At 36.5% G+C, this 19,558-nt stretch overlaps 1 protein-coding gene and 2 long non-coding RNA genes across 5 annotated transcripts in view; 1 reads left to right on the top strand and 2 right to left on the bottom strand.

Moving 5' to 3' along the window:
* LOC118471677 (uncharacterized) overlaps positions 1–19,546 on the top strand; it is a 30,781-nt gene extending 11,235 nt beyond the window's left edge. The window contains exons 2-5 of one of the 3 annotated variants that reach the window (XR_008602660.1): positions 7,800–7,901; positions 14,684–14,763; positions 15,279–15,376; positions 19,328–19,546. This is a non-coding gene — a long non-coding RNA (uncharacterized LOC118471677). The remainder of the gene's footprint in view (positions 1–7,799; positions 7,902–14,683; positions 14,764–15,278; positions 15,377–19,327) is intronic. The other 2 variants (XR_004849024.2, XR_008602659.1) reach the window with 2 other exon arrangements.
* On the bottom strand, positions 594–3,864 carry LOC118471675 (putative C-type lectin domain family 20 member A). Its single transcript, XM_035957513.2, has 4 exons — positions 2,905–3,864; positions 1,855–2,199; positions 1,669–1,757; positions 594–1,554 (listed from the first exon to the last, which is right to left on the bottom strand). The coding sequence occupies exons 1-4, from the start codon at positions 3,242–3,244 to the stop codon at positions 1,486–1,488; spliced, it is 843 nt and encodes a 280-aa protein (XP_035813406.2). The 5' UTR covers positions 3,245–3,864; the 3' UTR covers positions 594–1,485.
* Positions 6,604–9,315, bottom strand: LOC118471676 (uncharacterized). Its single transcript, XR_008602661.1, has 2 exons — positions 7,623–9,315; positions 6,604–7,549 (listed from the first exon to the last, which is right to left on the bottom strand). It is a non-coding gene; the product is annotated as an uncharacterized LOC118471676 (long non-coding RNA).
* Positions 19,547–19,558: the final 12 nt, after the last annotated feature.

The raw sequence follows: 19,558 nt of genomic DNA, 5'->3' as shown, positions 1-19,558 counted from the left end.
GTTATTTAAATGTAGCATTTCAACCATCTTACTGATTTCATGGAAATTTAAAGGCATACTCACAACCATCAAATCCAGCTATTGAGTCTTGAGATCTGATCTGTTGGCAGTAAAGCCTTCCAAAATACAAACGCCTGCTAATTCCTGCAGATATACTGTTCACGTTGTTCTGCTACTATTTTCATATGCAAAGCAGGACGTTGCTAAAGGCCTCATTTTGTGGTTCAGACCAGGACATGACACAATTTATCAATCATTGTATTGATGAAATTTGCTGTTACCGTGGTAACCATGAGTCTCACCAAATAAAATGATTACAATTCTAAGTTGTGCAAGTCCAAGTCAACTCTGCAAAAAAAAATATTAATATTATTTATATATCAATCTGGTATGGGCCACCTACTAGTCAAGCCAAACCACATAAAACATGAATAACAAATAGGAAACAAATAGAGCAACAGTGCAGCTCATAGCAAAGACAACACAGAACCTTAAAAGTTGCATGAAAATAGTTCACTTAATTTTTCACTAGCAAAGCAAAATGCAAAATATATTTGAAAGCTTCAACTAATACATATTTATCATATTGACATTATCAATTAATCTTAATTCATTCTTTGCTTAAAATAAGATAAGATCTACTTTATTCATCCTGGAGGAAATAATTTTGCCAGAGTGCAACAAACAATAAACAAAGGTTAGTGGAATATACACAATTACACAGAGATTAATAATAAAATAGAAATAAAGTTCAAAATGCAAAATATCAGTGAACAGTTTTTACAAATCCCTCTTAACATTCATTTAACAATCAAAATTAGACCTTCAGATATCTTGTCTTGATAACCGTGGCTGTTATTTTTTCAGTGTGTCTGTGCTGCCTCTTGTTGTCAGCGCAGGATATGATCAGATTGATTGCATTGAGGCCATTTGGTCAAATTTAACACAAACATTCACTTTGACTGGTTCGATTTTGGCTGTCAGCAGCCACTGTGGCTTCAGAAAACACATTTTTGCCATAACTTAAGGAAAATAAAATCACACATATAGGTTAAGATATTGAAGTGATGACATTTTGTGTTACCAAAGGTCATGTCTGAGTAGACATGACAGAGGCATACAGCCATGAGGCAGTAGTTTTTAGACATTTCTTAGTTAGTTATTAACTTGGGTGCCAATTAATTTTCTGTTGATGGTGTAATGATAAAATTTGTGACATTTTCCTTATACAGTTACACAGCAAACCAGAACACAAATACACAGCACACAGCAAACAGCCTATTCCATGTCTAGGATGTAGTTTCTATTAGCGGAAACAAACCAAGTAAATATTATAACAAAGCCATGATATCGTTTAGAGGAAGTAGCTTTTTTAAGTGCATTATTAGTAATAAAATCCATTGTTTTTCCAATTATGGAAACTGCATACTGGCAGTGCAGCTTGTAATGACACTGATGTTCTTCCTCTTGACATTCTTCTCTTTTCTATCTGGGCTGAATCTTCCACTGCAGTTTGACATCAGTGTATCCCTGATTTCTTAGCATGGCACCAAACTGAGGAGAAATAAGACAAGTACAGTAATTTTCTGGATGTTTCTCTCTACCTGTAATCTCTGCTCATATTCTCTATCCATCTTCAAAAGAATTAAAAGAGACGGAGCATTTTACCTGCAGGAGGAGCTGGCTGTTTATAGCTGGATTGGTCAGGTCAGCGTCAGTCACAATCACCAGCTTCATCACCCTCTTCACCTTTGAAACTGAACAGTGCAGCAAACGCACAGTCACAACACAAAGTGGGAGGAAATTAGTACATTTTGACCAATTACACCCCAAAAAATGTTACTGAACAGTTACCTTGGTGGCAGAGGAACACATGGTATTCCTCACAGTCTCCATCGTCCCAGTAATGATCGCTTCCACTCTCAGTCATACAGAACTGATTACCACCAGAGTTGTTTAGGCTGGAAGTAGTCCAGTGTCTGAAGGAGCTTTGGCTCTTGTCGGTCCACACCCACGGCACACGGTACAGACCGATCCAAGCTTCACCCTTGAGTTGTCTTACAGAATCGACTTCAGCGTTTTCTGCACCGTTCTCGATCACTGCCAAGTCGGTGTAGTGAGTCCTGCAGTATTCTTGAGCAGAGCTCCATGTTTTCAATGTTGAAATGTGCGCGTACGTTTTCTTGTTTTGCTCTGTAACTGCAATAGATAGAAATCAACAGGTGAATTATTCCAGTTGCTCCATCGCAGTTAGTTTTAGCTCATTGTGAATGGAGTGGGAAAATGGAAATGATCAACATTGTAAAATTTTTTTTTTAAACATGCAAAAAAAAAGTAAATCTAAAGTTTTCTTCAGACATGAGATCATTTAACATAGCTGCCGTCCATCATTCTATTAAAGACTATTATCCATTATAAGACACTGATTACTTTTCAGTTATTCCGCAGAGAAAATGTGTTATGTGTTAGTGAAACTGCTGTCTCGATTTTTACAGAAAAGAGAATGGGGTGTGCATTCAGACATTAAGCTAAGGTGTTTGGATGCAGTTAAATTAACAGAAAAGATTGCATTTCTGCAAAGTATTGTAGATTATAGCTTGTTTCAGTAAGTCATGGCAGCCAGCAAGGGTTCAAGGGAGGAGGTCTGAACTAATGCTGAAATGAAAAGTGAATGAATCAATATTAATTTCACAACTGGTCAAATGTAAATTGAATCTCTGTAGCTTTTGGACTGTTTGGCTTTTGTTTTGTTTTTTCAAACTTTTTAAAGAAACTTTTTTCCAGGATTTTATAGACTAAAAACAATCTTGTAGATTTTTTTTAAATAAAATTCATCAGTGGACAGTGCAGTGTTAGACAGGTTAAGCCAGCAGGTAAAGCCCATGAACTAAAATCTCTTCTTACCGGTGTAACAAACTGAAGTTTTGAGCAATTCACAGTTCTTATCAGACCATAGTCCACCAGCGCCCATCTGCACACAGTTTTCATTCCCATGTTTGCTGTTTGGTTCGTCAGCCTTCCAGTTGTTGAAAGTGGTTTTGCTCGTTTCACCAGTCGCTGACCATCTCCATGAGTTGGTGTCATTGGTCAGAGTCTTCCAGGACTTTGGGTCATCCTTTAGTCCAATCCACGCCCACGAATAGGAAAAATCAGCTTTTAGCCTGCTTATGTCGTCCATGCTCTCAATGGTGGCCAGGTCAGTGTATTTCTCTGTGCAGTACTGTTGAGCTTCATGCCAGCTCATTTCTGTGTTAACATAGTGGTACTGACGCAGGGGGACCTTTGAGCAGGAGCTGAGACTAAATCCTGGATATTAAAGATTGAGAGCATATCTAATGTTTAGGAAATCATTTGCACAAATTTCAATAAAAATAAAATAAAACCAAGAAATATTTGAGGTTTCAAAAGCATATGGATATCTACCCACCCCCCAAAAATACAGCAGTATTAAATCTAACCAACACACACAGGCTGTCTGTGGCCTTTTCAGCATGATTGCAATATTTTTATTGTTCTACACAGTGGTGTGTGTCCACCTAAATGGTGACAGCTAAAAAAAGACCAGTAATATTGAAACAATGTCATTAGTTCACTATGGAGGTCAATTTCTGTCAAGAAGCGGAAGTCAAAATAAGTTAAATTTTGATCTAAAGCATAATCCTGATGAAATTCCATTTAACATGACTATTGTGACTTTCTGCCTTCATCCTCTCTGAGTTGTCCTTCATTTTATTTAGCTCCTCATCTGTGAATCAAATAGTCCTCTGGATAATCTGCCATTCCATTTAGCTGTTAGCTTTCCACAAAGTGATCCTCACACATGCAACATACACGATGGGTAATCTAGCATCCATAGATTTTTGGTCAGACTTGAAAACAAATGTTTAAAATGAGGAAAAATTTGGAAAGCTTTTTTTTTTTTTTTTTTTGGAAAGCTGCATGGTATGATGCCTCATTTCCCCAAATCTCTACAATGGAGGAGTGTGCAAAGTTAGCTTGACCCAAATGGACACAATAGATATATAAAAGGGAAATATCTCTGGCTGAAAAATACCAGAATGATCCTTTAAGTTTTTGTTTCTTTGTTTCTTTTACTGCAGTAAACAATTTCATTTATTTTTACAGCTTCTTGCTTTGAGAAATGGTGTCATTTTGGCGATTGTGATTCTTTTTTTCTTTTTTCTCGTTTTTCTTTTTTTTTAAAGTTAATGTGTGTTATAACCACTTCCTTGACTGACGATGGACCATTTATCAACCAGTTTTTCAGCCAGATTAGAGCATAAATCTCCCTGTGAAGTCATTGTGCATTTCTTTATCACTATTGTGCAGTCTGTGAGACTTGAAAGCTAAATGAACATTTCATTTGTTAAATTCTGCAAATGACATTCCTGCTCCATGCTTTATTTATGTTTTGTTGTTGTTTTGAATATTTTGATTTGTTTTTGTGGATTTTTTTCCCTCACATGTCCGTAATCAAAACATTCATTCATTCATTCACTCATTCATTCATTCATTCACTTACCAAACACGAAGAGAATCAGAGACATGTAATCCATTTCTGATTTTACTGCAAACAAGAAGAAAACAAGTCAACTCTGCAGGAATGTGCATTTGTTTGTAATTTTTCTGACTGATTTAGACCTTTGCTTCAGTAGATGCTGGAAGACGCTAAGCTAGAAATTATGTAAACCCAACAAACTTTACAAATAAATAGCTTATGGAAGCTAATATAGCTAATATAAAATGTGATAATAATTACATTTGCGTTATACTGATTAAATCATATATTATGCACATTGTTATGGGTGTTACATCCCCCAGCCGTACGTGGAAATATCGTCTTGCATGAAACCAATCCGTGGTGCTAAAAGGTTGGGGACAGCTGATCTAAGCAATGCCAAAAATTTTCTTGGAATGTGATCAAAATGTAAAAACACATTTGAAAGTAACATTTTAGCTCATAGCAGTTCAATATGCAGTTATGATACTCTTCCAGCACAACTGAATTTATTCTTTTTTCATAAACTTGAGCAAAGTCTTATATGAGGTTTCAGTATAACAGAGGACAACATATTTACATCTTTGGTTAAAACATTTCTTGCCTTGTTTTGTATTCACCTGGAATCTGAAAGTAATGGTGCAATAATAATAATATACAAATCTCACTAGTACCCTGGAAATACAGAGACATACTTACAAGTTTGACTGCAGCTTTTGGGTGTAGTCATAAAGATGAGCTCTGAAGTGACTGTCAGCTAACACCCTGGAGAAATAGTGCTTGAAACCAATGTCATATGCAAATCCTAACTTTGGTAAAAGTCATTCTCTTAGTGTTAGTTACACCATTTCCAGACAATTACGCTCTCAAAGTTATTCCCCATAGTAAATGAAAAAATTGAAGTATTATGAAAGAATGAGTCTTTTTTTTAAAACTTTGTGTTTGTTGAGGTTAATTTGAATTAACCAATTTGTGTCTCAAAACACAATTTGCAAATTTCCAAGCCAGTCGACATAAATGTAAATGGATCGGTAGTGTCTCAGCCGCTGCATTTGCCTTTGTTTTGCCAGAGCTTCCTGCCGAGGTTAGGCTGTATTATATCAACAGTAAACTTGTAAATATGAAAGGTACTCACTCAGATATTATAGCAGCTCTTACAGTCCTTCACGGGGTCTGTACCCAACATTTTTAGCCGCACTCTATTCAAAATTGTACATATTATTATTAACTGATGGGAGAAAGATGTCACAAAGAAAGAACTGTTTGTACTTAAAGCTTCATGTGCACCCCCTCATCTGGACTAGCTTTAAGTCTTGCTTAGGTCATTAAACCAGAATCAATAGCAAATTCTTTGGATTTGTTAGATTTCTCTTTGAAACATAATATGTAAGGGGTTCACCCTACTATGTGACGTACCTTAAGATGACCTATATTGTGAAATGGGACTATACAAATAAAACTGAAGTGAATTGCATAAGATCATTTCTGTGCTTGCAGTAATGCCACTAATGCTAATAGTGTTGCATTTAAGAAGCAAAACTGAAAGCTCTAAGAAAATGTTGCAACAGTTCTGATGATGCAGGATTCATCTTGAGCATGATTACTGTGTTCCAGTGATTTCACCGTAGAAACTGTAAATCTGTGCAAAATAGTGAAGGCGAAAATGATTTAGGCTAAGAAGGCTATGTATGATCTCAATACTACTAAAGAAGATGTAAATAATTGATGTCCCTCTCTAGTCATAAATGAAACCACTTAAAAATGTGTATATCGTAGTTGCAGACAGCACTTCTCCTTGTTTGGAAATGGTGTGGAAGCTGTTGCTATGTGATGCTACAGCTGCTTATTAAAGTCAAAGAAAAAGAACTGACACTTTACATTTGTTTGTTTAGTGCAAGATTGTGTCTAACAGTAGATTTTAAGAGTTTTGTGTATAATATGAAGAAGTAGTAGCCAAACTCCAGGCGATGGACTCTCACTGAATGTAGACTTCAGATCTGGGTTTGTAAAACTACATGGGAACAAGCAGCAGCATAGAGCAGAGAGTGCTGCAGACAGGAGCTAATGGATAACTTAGGCATTTCTCAAAAAAGCCCATAAAGACATCAGCAAAAACAAAATTTTATTTTGTACATATGGGAAAGCCATTTACTGATACATAGGTTTATTCTTCTGAAACAGCTGTTGAGTGTGATTTTTTTAATAGCAAATGTTACTCAAACAGAGATGGTGCATCTGTTGGGTACTATTTTGAACCATGGATTAATACACATTTCATTTCTAGAAAGTGTTTAGGCTACGGCACAGTGTATTTGAGATAGAGTTAGAATAACTACAATGATAGTGAAGAAAATATCTGTAAATAGTTTGGATATTTAGTGTGGATTACAGTTTTGAATGAGACATGTAAAGCTTTGACGACACAGACTGTACGTGTTCAGTTAGCAGAAGAGTCTTTTTATGAGATCTGTTTACAGTAAGAAAAATATTGAATATTACCAGATGCACCCTTAAACTATTCTTTTTTAAAGTAGTTACTGACTGATTTATAATACAACATTATGAGGATGTACAGCAAAGATGAAAAAATAGAAGTAATGAAAGCAGCACACAGTAATAATGGAAACACTAAATGGAACATAATATGTCTGTGTAACTTAAGTCATTGTATCACACAATATTATCTGGAAGTCACTCACAGTGTGTCAAACGTTCTGCCATTATGTGGAAACTAATTAAATATTTAAATGAGATACGCTGCAAACTTTGTCCACACAAATCACACATTAAGTAAAACATTTATATGCTGAGGCTGAATTTCTTTCAGTTCAGTGCCATACAAGCTTTGAGTCTTAAAGGAGCGAAATAGAATCACACAGAAATTTACTGAACAACATTTAGTAAAGCAGGCTCCAGCCCCCCCCGCGACCCTAGTGAGGATTAAGCGGTGTATAGATAATGGATGGATGGATGGATGGACATTTAGTAAAGCATATTTCTACAAACAATGCTGTGGTGCAGCTTTCTTGTGCTCACGGAGTCAGCAGTTATCTAAACAGAGAGAGAAAAGCAGTCAGAAATGTTGAGATCATTATTTGTGTCTATACTATATCAGTGTGAGCACCTTCACTCGCCATCTCCTCTTTCTGCTTCACCGGCACTTTCTTCCAGGTCAGCTGGAAGTCACTCACACTCTGCTTAGCAAGTGCTGCATGCAACTAAAGGAGAAAGATGAAGTCAAAGAGTCAAATTTGTTCATGATTTTTGTTTTCTCTCTCACACACTGTACCTGCTTCTGTAGGTTATCACTGATGACTGGATCTTCCAGGTTTGCTGTGGACTGGAGCTTCATCTTCACCACTGTTTTCTGAGCTTTATAAACTACACAGGATCACAAAAAAGGGTAAACCTTTCAGACTAAAACTCACAAGAAATCTGATAAATGCATGGTCATGATGATGTTTTATTAAAGAAAGAAAGAAAGAAAGTATTGGGGGGACACCCTGGACAGGTCACCAGTCTATCACAGGGCTACATATAGAGACAAACAAGCACGCTGGCATCCACACCTATGGGCAATTTTAGAATTATCAGTTAACTACACCATGTTTTTGGACTGTGGGAGGAGAAAACCCACGCATGCACAGGGAGAACATGCAAACTAAATGCAGTGCTAACCACCAAGTAGCTAGTTTTCACTGAAATAATTTAGAAATTTTGAATATCTAAATACTTGTCAGTTCCAGCTTGTCATCTGTGAAGATTTACTGCCAGTCATAGTCTTATGTGGAAATAAATTCAGTATCTTGTGATTTGTGATCATTGGTCACTTTGAGGTTTACAGGATTGCATCAGTTTCCCCTGGTTTCTAGCTATTTGCTATGTAAACTAAATAAGAAAACAGTGTGCAGATTAACTGATAAAGAAACTAATTGCAGCCATAATTTGGGCCAGCCGTATGTTTCAGCGATTGATATTTAGCATGAGTTGTGGACACATTCAACCTAACACTTTAAATGTGAAAGACAAAAAATGTATCTATAGGTCAGAAAAATGTCTGCACAATTTTAGGCTCTAAATAGGATCTAAAAAAATCTTCCTCAAAGAGAGAGAGAGAGGCGGGTAATAATTATCACCTGCTGGTCAGCACATAACAAGAAACAAACATAACGCCACAAGATGGCCTGCACAGCACTCCAGAAACCACAGGTGAACACCTCTTTTTCTCTGTAGTACTTCCTGAGGAAGATCTTATCCATCGAAATGTTGTTTTTGAGGAGAATGCTGTCAACATAAATTAAATTAGTTATTTGGAGCCTTCAAGTGTGTCGACCTTTCCCTGATCTGTAGTTAGCGTGAGCAACCTTTGTTTAGCAGAACAAAAAGGAAGAAGCACAGAATCTTCAGTACGTCTGATTTCACTCATTCATACTTCCATGGCAGAAGAAAGGATACATCAAATTGCAGAACTCATCTGTCCAGGTTCCATCCTTCAGATCCATGGCTACACATTTAATTGCGTCAGTCTGCATGTCAGGTTGTCCGGGCTGCCAGTTTATGAATGTAGGGATTTCATTAGTTGTGGTCCAGTACCACAGAATAGGCTTTTTGAGGCCTAGCCACACTTCAGAACCTTGTGGCAGCAGTTTCTGGATTTTAGAATTAGTTTTCCTGTCAAGGATTTTGGCCAGAGTTGAATTACGTCTTTCACAGTTGGTCTTTGAGTCGCTCCAAGTCATGTTAGTCTCATCTATGATGTAATCGCTGCCTGTTGACATGAAGACAGTGACGAATGGGAATGAATAGTTATTTCTGAGTGCACGATGAGCAAATGCTTGTAGAGTACAGTATTGTATTAGCAGTAAAATGAAAAAAGGCTGACAGTCACTAATTTACATTAGGCAGGGAGTAACCAGAGTAGGAGGAGTTATATTCTCATAAAACATCTATTTATGAGGAAGCGTCAGTCTGTACCACTAAATTAGTAATTAGTTAGGTAAATTTATTACATTCACACACGCACACACACACACACACACACACACACACACACACACACACACACACACACACACACACACACACACACACACACACACACACACACACACAGTTAGGTAGGTGTTTAAAATTTCCTAACCTTAATATTTTTGTTAAGTTTGTATAAAATAATATTGTGCGGTCTTAATCTTAATATGTAAATTAGTCAGATAATTTTGTATAAAATGATACTATAGGATCCTGACCCTAGTATTTAAATTAGTCATGTAAATTATTATATTATTGTAGGGTCTTAACCATTTTAAGTAGTTAGGTAAGTTTTTATAATATTGTATTGTCTTAACCTTAATATTGAAGTTCGTCAGGTAAGTTTTTATATTTTTGTAGATTCTAGACGTTAATTTTTACATCAGTAGGGAAATGTTCATAATATTGTAGGGTCCTAACCGGAAAATTTAAATTCGTCGGGCACTTTTTTAAATAATATTGTAGGGTCTTAAACTTAATATTTCAATTAATCAGGTACATTTTATAAAAGAATACTGTAGGGTCTTGACCTTATATTTAAATCAATCAGGTACATTTACATAATACTGTAGCTAGGTACTGTATCCAATGCTGAAGTTTTTACCCTTTATCTTTTAACTTAGCTTAGTTAGCTAAGTTTGTAACATCAGTCTTGTCTGACTTTTGGAAAAAGGTGACTTGACTGGATTCAAGTTACTGAAATACACTGCATGCATATTCAATTAACATTGCTTCTGTTCTGTTATGCTGCACTGTGTTCTTGTTCTGCCACTTTTACTGAGCATCTGTTTCCCCAAGTCTTTTGCCTTAGATGTTCACTGAGCTGCTGTGTCATTTCAGTAAGTTTCAAACAGGAGAACTGACATTCCTACTGATTTTTTTCTGACTTGTTCAGTTTGTGCTGCACATTTGAATCTTCTGGAGAGTAAGAGCAGATGTCAAATGAATCTATTGGAGTCAAACTTTTTATTCCTCTGCCAAAATTTCACTACACACAGTAACTGTACGTTATACTCACCATTATAACAAAGAGAAGCTTTCTTTGCAGAGCAGTTCTGATCTTGCCAATCCCCATTACTAGTCATGGACACACATAGTTCTTTTCCACCGTAATTGTCTGGCTCACCAGAACTCCAGTTGAAATATGTAGCTTTTTGTTCATTGATAAAGAGCCACTGCTGAGATGAAACCATTGTAAATCCATATAATCCTATCCAGGCTTTTCCTGTGTAAGGCCTCTTTGGAGCGTTCATCAGTGCGGTGATGTTGTCCTGGTGTTTGATATGGGCAAGTGTGGTGTACTCCGAAATGCAATATTCTCGTGCTCCATACCAGCCCTTACTCTTTCTGATGAAGTAGTAGACGCTTGGAGAAGATGAAGGGACTTCAGCATTTCTCATAGGCTGTATGGCATCTCCTTGTACTTTCACTAAGAAATGAGTATTGATAATATATCTTTTTTAATATAGTTACCAAAAAAAAATAAAATAAAATTTCTGCAGTCATGGTGTGTCTCAAGTTTGAGTGAGTAGCAGTAACATAATCAGGTTTCACCCCTTTTTACTAAAATCAGAAGCTGAAATTAGGAGTATTTTTAATGTCTTTTGTAGGTGTGAATGAGCATGAAGTTTTCTCGGACCTTATCAGCATATTTCACTAAATTTAACCCCTTATAATACAGCAAGTAAACACAATGAACACAGATATGAAACAGGCTGGAGTTGAGTTGTTAATCACAGGGAGGATTGGTATTACGTGACATTAGCTACTATTCACTGGAGCAACTTTTGGACTCAAATAAAGTAAATTCCTGCTTGTATGTGACTCTGTGAATCAGTTATCACCTCTTAACTTGCACAAAACTCTAATTCATATGTGTATATTTGATCTATTTTGGGAGACCATACATTTACTACAGTTTTCTACTGTTTTCCTGGAGGTATGGGATGAGAACCTTCAAACACTCAACAAAAGTGTCAAATGGTCTGAAATAGACAACGTCTGATAAAAGATCCACTAAAACAATATTTTACTGCCATCATCCCAAAGGTATGTTGATAGATGAGATAAACAAAAATACAGACTTACTGTCTGTATGTGAAGTATGATTAAAACAGTTATAAAAATATAAGGAAAAGATGAAGATTCCTGTGTGCACAGGAATGTTACCATTAGATCTGAAGACTGACAAACTTGTTTTTGAAAATTGAAAATATGGTTGATTTTTGCAAGAAATAGTGTAAAATGTCCTCTGTTTGTGCCGCTTTATTTTTGCTGAATGATTTTGAAAAACTTGAGCTATGCTTGAGGAAACTAACCTTCTTTTGCTAAATATGTTAATGTCGACCTGTAAAATAACCTGAGATTTTTAATTTTGCATTGTGACCACTCCAACTGTACTTGTGGTATCTTGTACAGCTTTGAGGGTTGGGCACTTGGTGTGCAAGACATGAGAATAAAAGATCAAATATATCGAGACAAGAGCAGGGATACATGGTTATGTATTTCTTGAACTTCTAGTATTTACTAAATAACTAACAGGTGGAAAATCAGACTATGATTCATAATCTATCACCAGTCATCTTTTGCAGAAATCACATCTCACCTGTAAGCAGGAACAGCACAAACACAGCATCGTCCATTCTGAGGTCGATTTAGTGGGTGCAACAAAGATCCAGCAGGAGCTGAAATAGCAGAATTAAAGGGTATTGAGACGGTTATCATGCACATCTTTTGTTGTTGTTGTTGTTTTCTTTACAACAGGTGAATAAACATTTGGCATCTTTGAATGTTGTCACTTAATAATATTGTATCATGGACACATCACTGTTTTTGGACAATGGACGGCTAATTGTTTCCAGAATTGAGTCCAAACTTGTTTTTGACTCATGTGCTGCACAGAACTGAACAAACAATCCCAAAGCTCGAACACTTATTTCAGCATAATTACATCAAGAGTGAAGCATTAAAAACATACTGCTTGCTCTTTGTTACATTTTGGCCAATTTTTAGATCAGACTTCTTATTGTGTCAGCTTTTTTATTCTGTAGCTTCAATCCCTGTGTACAAAATCGGGAGAAGAAATAAAGGCCTTGTTCCCTTTTTTTAAAACTGTTAATCCAACGTGTTGCTGTAATTTCATTTAGGTCTGATTTATGAGTGTAGCTCTCAGCAAAGAGCAAAGAAATGAGAAATAATTAAATCTTTATCCTCTGATGAAAACACTTTGGCAATCTTCTATTTCTGCTCCTCTAAGAGTCATTTTCTGTTTGCATTATGGTACTCTGCACTGATGCACATTTAAAGAAATAAAGATTAAAATTGCATAAATTAGTGTACTATCATCTATCAAATATATGTAGCCACGTATTATTCACATATGAACTTACCAAACTTGAAATTTCGAGGGTTTCCAGACACAAACAGCTGTCTGTCCTCTTCAGTGTCTATCTGCTTCTTTTCTGTTTGAATGTGTTTTTATAGGATAATGCAAATAAGTTTGGTAGACATTTGACGGATTCCCTTTAAATGAAATAGATTGGATGAGAGAAATGTGATAGCCTACGCCCTTTCCAGCTTAAAGTGTGAGTAAATATTATTTGAACTCTGCTCTCTGTAGAGACTTAGAAATGCCACAGTTGTAAAAGCACCCAGTGTGAAGGCGACACAGTGTGATGCTTGATGGTTAACTGCACACACACACACAGTAAACATGCTGAGTATGTAGAGTCGCTTCTCAAACCTTTCCCGCCTCTTCACTTTTTGCGTTATTCCTATCAATTTACACTGAGTAACATAAAATGACAAAGTGAAATTATCTAGAGTTTTACTTTGCAGGAGCCGCTTTGAATGCAGCTGTAGCTTTTGGTGTTCTTGTTTAGGTCTCTACAGGTTTTGAACACCTGGATTTTAAACACAAGCTTCATCAGATTTTATGGAAACCTCTGAACTACCATCCTCAGGTCTCTTTTCAGATATTTTGTGGGGTTAAATCTTTACTCAGACTGCGCCACTCAAGGACTATCAGAGATTTGAGTTAATGTCTTACATCCTGCAGGACTCAAAACAAATCTTGCAGGAGCAGGTGGTCAAAAAATAAACTACAAAAGCAAAACAAGGCAAGTTTGACAAACTTACCAGTTACTACTGACATAAATGGAAAAGAACTAGCCACCTTTGCCACAAATGTGCAAAATATTGATATCCTTTCCACCAATGTAACTCTCTTTCCAAGATAAAGAACTTCTAGCAGCACAGATTGAATTGCAATGCTATTACTGGCAGATATGCATGTCTTCATTAGATCTACTATGCCTGCAGGATGTAAGACAATTAGTGGAACCTCAATGGAACACTCACCTTTCTTTATCAATTTGCAAAAAATTCAAAAGACAACGAAGTGTGCAAAAAGGGAAGGGGTCTGAATACTTTCTGGAGCCACTTCATATAAATGATGAAGGTCTGAAGAACAAAATATTAATAATAAAGCAAAGATAAGTGCAAGGAAAGCTTTCTATTCATTGTGAGTTCTGGTGCACCTGCTGACTAGACTTTGTGTGTTTAACATGAGCACATCGTCTACATTCAAAGCTCTCTTAATGCACCGTTCAAAAACAAATGACCACAGTGTCAACTCAGATCAGATGATAATTGATATGTTGCAACTAGTGAAAAATACTGGAATAGGTACAGGTAAACATTATCTGCAGTCTAATTTTTTTATTTGTCATTAACATCTTTAATTTGACCGTTGTCTTGTTCATGTGTCTGTTAACATTCAGTGGTAACTTTCTGTTTCCTTCATGTTGCTATTAGTGGCTGAAAACTTGAAAACATGGTACATTTATAATTGTTCGTGATTTGGACGATTGCTTCAGGTAAATGTTCTTGAAGCCGAGTGCTAAAAAAACATTCTGATACAAATTTCAGGTGATTTGCATTCAGAGCCCCAGAGATGATTTATTCAAATGTAACTGACCACATAATGTCAAATTCTCCTCAAAGTTCATGGCCATGAAACTGTGGCGATCAACGAGAAAAATCCTGGCAAATACGAATATCCTATAACCAGATGTTTTCTGTCACAAATTTGGTTGAAATTGGAATTCAAATTTTGGGTTGTTAGTAAAATGTACTTCATTTTTTTCTTTTTTTCAGACTTCAGTTTATCCAGATTTATATTTTCTTGCTGTTATTCCAAGTCAGAGTTGAGCTGAAACAAAATACTTGATGAGTCAGTAAGTACTCTGTTGGTCATTTCATCTGCTAAAATCACAATTTTACGGTAGACTTGAAAGACAGTTGAAATGTTATTTAATTATATTGAAGTACTAACAAAGGAATAACTTTTAATTTGGAATCAGGAAGAAAGCAAATAAGCATGGGCATCTTCCCAAAATATCAAGCCTTTTCTAAACATTGGGAGGAAAAAAAATCACTGGAAAATGACAACTGGAAAGCTCAGTTATATATTTGTTTAAGAATTGCTATTCCTTTTTTCTGATGCACATGACTTGAAGGATATTTTGGATTAACTTTTACTCATGCTATTGGTCAGGCGTGATGTCAATGACACTGACTTATGGAGAGCTTGAAATATACAGTATCAAGAGGTCTTTTCACTTTGTACGGATTGTGCTGGAAATTTTCCCTGTGGAAGGAAATATGTAATTAGATGACTGCTGCTGCTGATGATAATGATGATAACGATGATAACGATGATAATGATAATGGATCCATTTGCCCCTCTCAGATGACCAGGTGCTCTGTGAGGAACCGGCCAAAATGCCCACCAGACAAAGTTGCTGCATTAGGATCTGCTGTCCATCGTCCTCCCTGGTGTTCAAACAGGTTGGTCACTCCTCTTATCACTGTGTCTTCCTCCTGCAACAATTAGAACAATATCAGTTTAATATGATGTGCACGAGAACTCTGGACAGCTAGCAACTATAAAAGTTGATACCGGTCATCCCTTCAACCTTTGAAAAACCAACATTTTAGAAAACTGAAAAGACAAACAAGAACCAACCTCAAATTGAAAAAGTCTACACTCCAAGTTCATCAGCTCGCATTGACTCAGCTGTTATACTTTCTCATTTAATGCGCTACGAAAGTTTGAGGGACCCTATTTTTCCAGACTGGTTGCATCTAAAAAAAAAAAAAAAAAACAGCTCTTGAATACATTGACAGTTTACTAAATCCTGCCCCAGCTATTGTTTGTACCACCTCTTTTGTGGAGAAGATAGAAAACTTACCTGATCCTTCGCCCTACACCTCACTGTTAGATGTATTTACTCTCATTATGCTGGGGATTTGTTCAACATTATGATTGATTGTAAATCTGATGTTTCATAAATAAGCTTCTTCTGTCTGGTATGGTCCTGTCTATTTTCAGCAGCCCTGTATCCAGCTAAGAGACTCTGAAACTTGCTTTAGATCCAACACTGCCCCAGAGGAGCCGTCTTATACTTAAATTACCCTGAAATGCCACCCCACATCTGACAGGGAGTTGACCAAGTTCATTCACTGACACTTTGAATTTTCACAGAATCTCAGAAAAGCTTTATTTACAAGTTGGGTTTTACCTCAATCGTTATGCTCAGCAATTTTTCATCTATCTCAAGCTGAAAATCTGAAAAAAATACAGCTTTACCACAAGTTTTTCCTCTGAGTTTGTTAAATACCTGCAGTGGGTTAACTTTTTTCTCTCAAATACTTCACAGCATCTATTCCCCTGGACTTTATTAAAGGGTCAGTCACCCAAATACCCAAAACTTACCAGAATTAATCTATACATACCAAATAATTAGAACATGGACTGAAAAGTAAGAAACTAAAGTATGCAGTGATATTAGCAGCTGATTACAGCAGCATTATTAGCTTCCTGAAATTTTGTTTGGACTTTTGGTATCTCTGTGACACCTCCAAATGTTTCCATTACATGTTTCTAGTAGCACCACTGCCTACTCACAGAAACAAATGACATCTTAATGAGTGTGAGCTCTGATAGTCTCGCTATTCTCTTTCTGTTGGACATGAGCACGTTTTTTAATATGGTGGATCATGATTCTCCTCTGCAGACTCAGGAAGTGGGTTGATCCAGGCAGAAACTGACGTTTATCTTACTTATTGAGGATGTATCCAAAGCCACCGTTAAAAGCTTCACTTCTTCAGTCACTCTCATGTCACGGGCGTCCCACAAAGCTCTCCCTATTTTGAACTGTTTATATCTGTTGCCCCGTTATGTGCCATTTCACCCTTATGTCCTACTGTTTTTACAATTATAACTCCCAGTTGTATGTGCTGTTGAGCCCCGAATATCAAGATGGTCTGGATACTCTGCTTTACTGTCTTTCTGCCATTAAGGGCCGCATGGTTTCTAATTTTCTGCAGCTGAACACAGATGGCAAAGAGCTTCTTGCCATGTCAGGAACTTTTTGTCATCAAGAGCTCCATAAATGTTCAGTGTAAGTCAGGTAACTGGAAGAAAGTCCATTACAGTCAGCATTCCTTGGTCTGCTTTGATTTTCAGGTCGAAGCTTTAACGTATATTTGGGCTTTTTATCCTGCTGAAGTATGAAACAGTTTCAAAACTCCGGACTCTAGTGATTGGATTCCTGCATTCTTTGTTTACTAAATTCTGTGTGTGCGGTGACTTGTTGGCCTGATTGTGCTTTGGATATAGCTGCTTCAGTCTGAAGTGGTTTAGAGCATCATGCATTACCCCTCTAGAAAATTTAAATCCAACCATGATTCGATGGTGAAAAAGACCTTTTTGTTTAGAATAACAATCTGACTTCTGACACTTTCATTTAATTCTGAAGCTGTTTCCTCTATTACAGTGCTACTTCAGACATTCATATTTCCAACATTTGAACAATGGTCTGAACACTGCTTTAATGGAAAGATACAACTCAAGGAAACCTGACCCTGAAGTAAATGAATTAACATGGTCACCGCCAAACATTTGTTTAAATTTGATTGCTCACTTGGAAATTGAGCAGAATCACATATTTCGTTTAAATTCCATCTTGGTTTTACATATTAGAAGGTTTAAATGAAATTATAACTTCTGGAGCACATTGTATGCATTCATTACTCAGTTTCAAGGCAGTGGTCTTAAAGAAGCAAGGAATAGCTTTAATTAAAGTTACATTTCAAGTGTATTTTCTGGAGTTTAGATAACAAATATGTAGCATCATCGATCTCGAAGCTCATTCCAACACATAAACCAAAGTCACAGGTTAATATTTAACATTAATATTTTACATAGGTTCACTTTTTACAAGAACAAGAATGTCAACAACAGACATGGAGCAAAAGTGAAGCACATTAAAACAACAATGGCACTAAAGATACATCTAACTAAATCCAGCTTAGAAATAGCAATTGCACTTTAGTGTTACACATTGTTTCTTCAAACTGTCCCAGGGAAATAAAATCATTAAGATGTAGTGTGTTCTGGGTCCGTGTATATTTTGGCAATTGGATTTTCCGTTCTGAAACGGGTATTGAAAAACAAAAAACGAGTGGTCATTTGATTTTAGTTTTAAATGCAAAAAATGAAATTTAAATACAAGGTGTTTTTCCTTTTCATAATCAAAAAGGGATATACGAATTTTAAAAAATGCTTTAATTTTCATTTTATATTTAGAATAACAAAAAAATTAAATCAGTAAGAGACAGAAACGAAAAAAGATCATTTTTTTCATTTTCTGAGACCGGAAGTGGTCATCAGCAAGTGTGGAGCCAAACGACAAGATTCTCAGAGGGCGGAGCCAGAGAGCAGTGATTGGTCAGACCGTAAATAATATAGAAGACAGCGCGCTAGCGGATCTAGTCTATCTGTATATATCTGTGGTCGGCACGTCTGGTAGCATCTCTGACTGCTGTTGATCTTGTTTTTGGAGTAAAACACGGTAAGAAGATAAATACTTCTAGCCGGTAGAGTTGTTTTGTTGTACGTTAAGTCAGCGACTTGTGAAGAGTTGTGTTTTGTCGTGTTTGAGCAGTTGGTCCTGACGCGTTAGCTAGCTAAGCGGCTAAGTTAGCTAGCGGGCTAATTAACACAGGTGGCTAACTTACCGCTGAACACCTGTGTTAGTTGCTGTCTCAACTGTCCGTCATTATTAGCATGACCTTCTCAACCTGTATTTCTCTGCTGTCTATTTTAGCTTTTAAAAAAGTTATTTTACTTTAAGGTTAACTGAAACCCGTTTAGCTGCACTGAAGTTTAACATTCGGCTGGTTTGAATTAAACGCGCTTAACATTGTGCAACATTACCTCTCTGAATCTCCATAATTTCATTAAATTCCTTCTCTCTTCCACTGCTCAAAGTTCAATCCAGTATATAAAATGACATTAATAGTGAGTAAACTAACAACCAGCCATTGTATTTATTTATTATTGCATGTATTTGTAGTAAAACATGAGTTGAAACATCCTACTTTTGGATCTAGAACTGCACAAGCCGTTCATTTTCAGTCACCTGACGAGTTAAACTCCCCTTTTTATGTGAGGTTGAAGCAGAAAGTCTGAGTTAACAAAGAAAGTTGTTTATAATTTGCGATACCCGTTATCTCTGACTGAGGCTTTAGTTTTTATTGAGCTGATTTACACATAGAAACTTTGTTCAGGAAAATTTCTCTGTAGCTCAGAGGACAGGCTGCTTTTTACACAACCTTGTAAGAGAATGTCTGTCAATGCTTTCAGCAGAATTTAGAAACACAAAACTTCCTAAACAGATATTTTGAGGCTGTGAGGTTGAACGTTTGAGAGTATATCAGTGTGTTTGTTTGTAGTCTTTCTGTTTCTAGGTGGAAGCTGAATTAGTGAGGATGACTCCTGCTCCTGTCATCTCTAAGCTTCTCACACATCTTTACCTGCACATGAGGAAAATCACTCCTGTAGAATGCAGGTATGTTTGTCATTATTATAAAAAGATGTTGCCTGGTGACCTGTCAGAAACCCATTATACAGAGTCAGCCAAAATAATGTTTACACGCATCAGGAAAAGAAAAACTTGCATAAAT

The sequence above is a fragment of the Amphiprion ocellaris genome, chromosome 9 (genome assembly GCF_022539595.1).
Source record: "Amphiprion ocellaris isolate individual 3 ecotype Okinawa chromosome 9, ASM2253959v1, whole genome shotgun sequence".
NCBI lineage: Eukaryota > Metazoa > Chordata > Actinopteri > Pomacentridae > Amphiprion > Amphiprion ocellaris.
The sequence above is the reverse complement of the archived record's forward strand: the minus strand, read 5'-3'. Positions and strand labels throughout refer to the sequence as shown.